Here is a 7810-nt window from a genome sequence, read left to right as displayed (position 1 = left end):
CCGCCCCCGCCCGCCACACACACCTACAGGAGCGCGGCCGGCCCAAAGTGCTCAGTGAGCACATGTTGAATGACCGAGTGGATAAATGGCTCAGCCACCAGAGGCAGACGGAACCCCTGTGCCCTGGGCAACTGCGGTCAAGGTCTCTCCAGCTCACCTCCTTCTGATAACAGCCCCCCCCACCCCCAGGTTTCCTCTGGGGGACCCCCCTCCTCTTCTCTCTGTCTAAGGGTTTGGATGGGGCCAATAGCCTGTGACTCAGGCCAGACCAATGAGAGCAGTCCAGTCTCCTCAGGGTCTAAATCAGGGGTCCTCAAACTACCTCCCGCGGGCCACATGCAAATACAAATATTGTATTTGTTCCCGTTTTGTTTTTTTACTTCAAAATAAGATATGTGCAGTGTGCATAGGAATTTGTTCATAGTTTTTTTTTTAAACTATAGTCCAGCCCTCCAACAGTCTGAGGGACAGTGAACTGGCCCCCTGTTTAAAAAGTTTGAGGACCCCTGGTCTAAATCATTGGTTGAAGGATGGTCACATGACTTAAGCCAAGCCCGCGAAAGGCAGAACCAGGGTCTGGGCTGGAAAGGGTGTGAAGACGGCCTCTCCCTGCTGGTCCTGCTGCACTTGTAGGACGAACGCCTGGAACCGAGCGTGGCGACCCTTTGTGCCATCACTTGGGGAAAAGCTGCTTGTGAATGAAACCAACACAAAGGGAACGGAGGCAGAGAGGAGGGGAGGATGACAGTCCCTAAGGAGTCAGCTCATCACCTGGAGCCAGCCTCGCCTGAAGCCGGCGTTTCGGTAGCTCACCCAGCACCCAGGCCACCCGCTCGCCATTGGAGAGTCTAACGCATTCGCAGCCCAGAGACGGGCCTGGTCAGCTGAGCCATAAGCTCGTGACACTCCCTGTCGTGGTGGTGGCTCAAGAGAGAAAGTGGCCTGAGTTGGGCTCATGGGAGGGAGGCTGGGGACTGTAGTGACTTTGGGGAAAGGGAAACCCCCATCCCCCTATCCCTGTATGTGAAGGAGGAGCTTTCTCTCCCCCCCTCCACCCCCCCCCAGGGAAGCCTGGCCAGGAGTGGAGTCCGCATGTGGGGGGCAATGCTCAGTGACCACAGGGGGAGACTCAGCCCCGTGACGTCAGCCACGCTGGTCAAACGTGTCCTGAAGTCCACACACAGCTACACTCCCCGTGTTCGGGAACCCGTGCTTCCTCATTGCTCAGAGTGTGGGTGGGGTTTCCCTTGTTTCAAACGTGTCCTGAAGTCCACACACAGCTACACTCCCTGTGTTCGGGAACCCGTGCTTCCTCATTGCTCAGACGAGTGTGGGTGGGGTTTCCCTTGTGACAAGCCATGCCCCCCAGCTGGTCCCCAGGGACGGTTCAGACACATGAACTAATACAAACCCCTGTTTACTCAACTAGGGAGCCGATCACTCACAAGCAAAGGGATCCTGGCTGGTTCTGCCTTTCACACCCCGTGCTCTGCGGTCCGGAGCCCCTCACTGGGGTCCTCGCACCCTTGGGACCACCCAGCACCCCCCGTGGCTCGCCCACCTCAGGTCTCGCCCACCTCCACCTCCACAGCCTCTAAGACAGGGGCTGGCCCTAACTGGTGTGGCTCAGTGGATAGAGCGTCGGCCTGTGGACTCAAGGGTCCAGGGTTCGATTCTGGTCAAGGGCATGTACCTTGGTTTCAGGCACAATCCTAGTAGGGGGTGTGCAGGAGGCAGCTGATCAATGTTTCTCTCTCATCGATGTTTCTAACTATCTATTTCCCTCCCTTCCTCAATAAAATATATTTTTTAAAAAAAAAAAGACAGAGGCTGGCAAACTTCCTCTGTAAAGGGCCAGACAGTAAATATTTCAGGCTTTGTGGGCCATTTCACCTCTGTCCCTGTATCGGGAAAGCAGCCGTAGACTACATATAAATGATGCGCGTGGCTGTGTCCCAATAAAACTTTATTTATGGACACTATACATTTGAATTTCACATAATTTTCACATTTCACAAAATCTTCTTCTTCTTTTGATTTATTTCCAAGAATTTAAAAGTGTAAAAACCATTCTTAGCTTGAGGCTGATTAAAATGATAGTGGGCCCGATCCGGTCCAGGCGGCAGAGTTTGTCTACCCTTTGGACTCCGGGCTCACCCCCCTTCCCTCTGCCCCGCCTCCCCCAAACCTGGGTTGAGCTGCTGAAGTCCCAGCATGCCTCGGGCCTCTTGTGTCTGAAGGTCAAAGCCACTTACCAGAAGGACCACCCGTAGTCCCAGGAATGGGGCCTCCAGTCCTCAGGGCCGAGGCTCACGGTGACCTGGAACACCTGCGTGTACATCATGTGGGCGACCATTCCCAGGAGGCCTGTGGGGGAGCAGAGAAGGAGTCAGGAAGCAAGGTGGGGCTTTGTGCACCCCACAGGCCCATCGGTGCATGGTTTTCTGCGGCTCATGGTCAAGTCTGTGAGCCTGCGGGCTGGGAGAGCTTCGGTTCGAGGGTCTGAGCGAGAGCCCCTCCCGCACATCTCCCCGCGCAGCCCTGGGCAGGGCACCTCCCTCCTCTGGGCCTCAGCACTTTCCGCTCCCGGATGAGACTGTGACAGCCAAGGGGAGGCGGGTAAACCGAGGAGCCTCAGTGCCTGGTGCCCACTGGACATGCTCATAAACCCGGGCCGCGCCCCCGTGTGGATGCGGCTACGGGAGCCCTCGCGGTGCCATGGTGCACAGCCGACTGGCAAGGACCGACTTGCAGAGGGAGCGACACGGTACTGAGGAGAGAAGGGGTCGCTGCAAGAGGAAGAAGGGAGCCAGGGATGCGTATGCACTTACTATGGCCAAGCACCCTGTCAGACCCTCACCTCTGTTTTTGCCTCTTTTAATCTTCATAACAACACTTTGAAGTGCCTGGCCCTGATCATGGAACTTCCTTCAGGGGCTCCGGCACCTGTGTCTCCGTCCAGTGCCTGGCCCAGGCCTGATGGGCACAGAGGACTCAGAGGCGACACAGAGGCGGGGCCTGTGCTCGGGGCTGGTGTCAGCCTCCGTGGACACTTCCCCTGCTCTCTGACCTCAGGTGAGGGCTGCCCTCCAGGGCTGCTGGGGGCACTGAGGCAGGACATCAGGGGGAGGTGACACACAGGTGCCGAGTCCCGCCAGGAGCCCCAGAGGCTCCTCCTACGGGGCTCATGCACAGCCTCGCGGGCCAGTGCTTGAGATGATGAAACGCTGACAATCTCGCCCATCGCACGGTGAAACACGCAACCCCGACATTGCTTTACATCTCATATTTCTCTCATTGTTAGTGAGCTTGGGCATCTTCACATGTTTATTAACATTTCTGTTTCTTCTATGGATATGCCTGCCTGTATCCTTTGACAGCTTTCTTTTTAAAAATTCTTTTTCATGATCACGTGGTAGGAATGTTTATAGGTCTTGGGTACTAATCCCGTCTGTTGCGTGGACTACACATAGTTTCCTGCTTCTCTTTTCCCAGAGGCCTCTTTTGTTATGAATAGACTCTATTTTTAGAGCAGCTTTAGGTTTGCAGAGAAACTGAGCAGATAGTAGAGAGTTCCCATATGCCCCCTCTCTCCGCCCCACAGTTAGTGGGGTTCATGTGTTACAATTCATGAACCAATATTGAGGCATTTTTAAAAATACATTTTTATTGATTTCAGAGAGGAAGGGAGAGGAAGAGATAGAAACATCAATGAGGAGAGGGAATCATTGATTGGCTGCCTCCTGCACACTGGACTGAACCCACAACCCAGGCATGTGCCCTTGACCGAAATCGAACCTGGGACCCGTCGGTCCGCAGGCCGATGCTCTATCCACTGAGCTGAACCAGCCAGGGCTTGTGGCATTGTTACTAACTAAATCTATGGTGTACATTTGGCCCACTGTTGGTGCTGCACGTGCTGTGAGTTTGGACACTTGTATAGTGACAGGGACCCCAGTCCTGTGCCCAATAGGCTCCCGGCCCTAAAATCCCCATGCTCCACCCTCCTCCTTCCTCCCTCCTCCCAGCCCGGGCGGCCACTGATCTTCTCATTGTCTCTGTAGTGTTGCCTCTTCCGGAACGTGGGATTGTTGGGTCGCCCTTTCAGACTGGCTTCTCCCACTCAGCGATGTGCGTTTCCGGTGCCTCCGTGTCTTTCCGTGGCTTGCTGGCTCATCGCTGTTTGGTGCTGAATGACGCTCCCCTGTCGGGATGCACCTCAGCTCATCCACCATCACCCGCTGAAGGGCACCTTCGTTGCTTCCAGTTGTGGGTGATTGTGAATTAGGCTGCTTTGGTCAGACATCTTGACATTTGATGTAGTCATACCCATCCGTCTTTCCCTTTGTGTTTTTTTAAAAATATATTTTATTGATTTTTTACAGAGAGGAAGGGAGAGGGATAGAGAGTTAGAAACATCAAAGAGAGAGAAACATCGATCAGCTGCCTCCTGCACATCTCCTACTGGGGATGTGCCCGCAACCAAGGTACATGCCCTTGACCAGAATTGAACCTGGGACCCTTCAGTCCACAGGCCGACGCTCTATCCACTGAGCCAAACCGGTTAGGGCACGTCTTTCCCTTTTTGGGTTGCACTTCCTGTGTCTGACTTAAGAAAACCAACACCATACACAGAGTCTCCTATATTTTTCTAACGTACTTACTGCTGTTTGTTTAATTCCTCGGGGAATTTATCTTAGTAACTGTGAGGTAAGGATCTAGCTTAACTTTCTTAAATGAATCACTAATTGCTTTAAGCTCTTACAGAATCAACTGACCTTTCTCCACTGATTTTATTTTATTGATTTCAGAGATGACGTGAGGGAGAGAGATAGAAACATCAATGATGAGAGAGAATCATCGATCGGCTGCCTCCTGCATGCCCCATGCAAAGGATGGAGCCCGCACCCCGGACATGTGCCCTGACCAGGAATCAGACCGTGACCTCCAGGTTCACAGGTCAGCACTCAACCACTGAGCCCCGTCAGCCCGGCTCTCCACTGATTTTAAACGACACTTTCACACCATATTCCACTCCTACATCCACACCAGCCTGTTTCCTCTCTCAGCATCCTGTTCCCGTGTCAGCACCGCACTGTTTTAATTATGTAACTTACAGTCCAGCTGTCGCTGCCCAAGGCTCACTGCCTCTGCAGCTGCCCCTCCCTAGGGCTTTGCCCCTCGGCAGGACCCTGACCCCTTCCTTAGCCCCCACCAGTCCTTCCTGAGGCCTGGACCTTGCTCTCCAAACCGCAGTTGTTGCAGCTTCTTCGGTTTCTTCCTCACTGTGCCCGGCCAGGTGCTCTTTGAGTTATTTGATCTCTCAGTGCCTTTGTCTTCTCATCTATAGAATGGGGACAGGAGCAGACACTGGCCGTTCCAATGAGCATCCGCTAACGAACGAGAACAGTCACGGGAACACCCCCTCCTGATGTCAGGACAGTGGGACAGCACAGCATTTTACTGCAAGAACTCTCAGCGGGACCCAGGAGCTGGACCGGCCTGCTGGCAGACTAATTAATTTCCTGAATGGTTGGTATAGAAAAGCATTGATTTCTCAATTGAATCCATTTATTCCCAAATCTGAAAGGCCATGCTTTAAGAAAATCCAATCAATGAAATTGCAATTGGTGAGAGTCTAGAATTGCATTTTAAAGACTCAGCTTGGGAAGTCTGCCTCCTGCCCATGTTCTCTGGACGCTCACATACCGACAGCCACGTGTGCCACCGACCCTCAGCGGAAAGGACCGTTTTCAACTCCTCTGGGTTAAACAATGGCATGTTGATGAGCGACAGCGACGGGACCTCCTCACTGAGGGGCCCTGAATGAGTGAGGCTCTCCTGCCGGGAAGCTTCCTGGGGGTCCCCCACCAGGCGTCACAGTGTAAACCCCTCCTCCCTGGGCTTCGGGACTCTCCCCACTCCTGACACCAGAAATGGAGCTCCCAGCCTGTAGGTGGGGGGACCCTGGGGAGCACGGGGAGGGGGGGATGTTGGCCAGGGCTCAGACCTGGGCTGCACCCGGTGCCACCCAGAACCCAGAGCCGGAAGAGCTGTGGCACTCCCGGCCCTGCCCGCACTGGCTGCCCCGAGGAGGAGAGGCTGGGGTGGGGCCAGAAGTAAGAGACTGTCAGGAGGGTCGGGGTGAGCCTGGAGGAGAGCAGAGGTGAAGCAAAGGGAGAGAGAGGGTCTAGTTCCCACTCTGCATGACCTCCCCTTTCTGTGCCTCAGTTTCCTCAGCTCTAATATGGGGCTCATAACAGCACCTACCTCGTAGATTGGTAGGAGGCTTATACTTGAAAAGCACTTAGAACAGTGCTTGACATCATAAACCCCACAGAAGTGTTTCTTGAATGAATGAATGAATGAATGCATGCATGCATGCATGCCCGAGGCTCACTGTGTAGACCTGCTAGACTAGGTCTGGTTTGCTCGCCACGGAACCCCAGCAGCTGGCCAGGACCTGGCTCACCGCGAGCGTTCACCTGTGTTTGATGAATGAATAGATGGCTGCTGGTTGCAGCAGGCGGGTGTTAAAGGTCTAGTCTGGAATAGGGGGCTGAGTTAGGACAGGGCCAAATTCGAAAGCTTTAGAGAGCAAATGTCAGTCATCATTCCTGTATTTACTTGTCATTCCCACCCCAGATACTATTCCGAGGGTGGGGGCGGGGGCGACACTGGGAGAGACAGCGTGTCCTGCTGTCACGGCCTCCGGTGCTAGTGGAGAGGCCGACGGGGAGCCATGAGCTCACAGGAACAGTCCAGGAAGTGGGAAGGGCTGTGGTCCAGAGAAGACGGGCCAAGTACCAGCCAGCTCCAGGGCCGCTGGGATGGGAGGCCAGGGAGGGCCTTCTGAGGAGGGGACACTGAGCAGAGGCTGGGTGGGTGCTGGAGGCAGCGCAGGAGTATGGGGAGGGGGCAGGACACAGCCTACTGTCGGGCGAAGGGAGAGAAGGTACCGCAGAGTGAGAAAGGGGAGGTGGACACGGCAGGGCTGGGCGCCCAGGATGCCCTGGACCACAGCGAGGAGTCTGGCTGCAACTCTAAGCGGATGGGGAACCAGGCGGGTATAGCAGATGGGGAACCAGGCGGGTATAAGCGCTGCGGATCAGGGCCAATTTCAGGAGGGAGGATGGGGGCAGGGCCAGGAGGTGGCTCCCTGGAGAGGACGTTCAGGCCCAGCTGCTCCTGCTGAGACTGGACTGGCTGCGGCTCTGGGACAGGCTTTGAAGGCGGGTCCGCAGGGCCTGTTCAGGGGCCGGCCGTGGCCACCCGGAGTCTAGGGGCCTTCAAAGGCTGTGGTTTGAGCTGTTGGGCAGATGATGATGCCGCTTACTAAGATGAAGAAAATGTCTGAGAGGTAGAACCCCCTTTGGGCTGTATTTGTGAGAAATGCCTTTTATATCCACGAAGAGATACAAGCGAGCAGGGGGTGGCAGGTGTGGGTCCGGGGAGGAGTCAGGCTGAGGTTGAGCTGCCTGAGTCCCTGGCCTGTGGAGGTAGAGCTGGAGAGCCACCTGGAGGGCCACCTGGAGAGAGGAGTGGGGAGGGAGAGGGGCCTTTGGGGAGAGGAGTGGGGAGGGAGAGGGGCCTTTGGGGAGAGGAGTGGGGAGGGAGAGGGGCCTTTGGGGAGAGGAGTGGGGAGGGAGAGGGGCCTTTGGGGAGAGGAGTGGGGAGGGAGAGGGGCCTTTGGGGAGAGGAGTGGGGAGGGAGAGGGGCCTTTGGGGAGAGGAGTGGGGAGGGAGAGGGGCCTTTGGGGAGAGGAGTGGGGAGGGAGAGGGGCCTTGGGGAGAGGAGTGGGGAGGGAGAG

General features: G+C 55.5%; 1 protein-coding gene across 1 annotated transcript in view; it reads right to left on the bottom strand.

Moving 5' to 3' along the window:
- The window catches only part of GSG1L (GSG1-like), a 109132-nt gene that overhangs the window by 23969 nt on the left and 77353 nt on the right, over nt 1–7810 (bottom strand). The window contains exon 3 of the mRNA XM_014542997.1: nt 2256–2367. Within this exon, the coding sequence (XP_014398483.1) occupies nt 2256–2367 (112 nt within the window). The remainder of the gene's footprint in view (nt 1–2255; nt 2368–7810) is intronic.

This window comes from Myotis brandtii, unplaced genomic scaffold, assembly GCF_000412655.1.
Source record: "Myotis brandtii unplaced genomic scaffold, ASM41265v1 scaffold317, whole genome shotgun sequence".
In the NCBI taxonomy this organism is placed as follows: domain Eukaryota; kingdom Metazoa; phylum Chordata; class Mammalia; order Chiroptera; family Vespertilionidae; genus Myotis; species Myotis brandtii.
The sequence above is the reverse complement of the archived record's forward strand: the minus strand, read 5'-3'. Positions and strand labels throughout refer to the sequence as shown.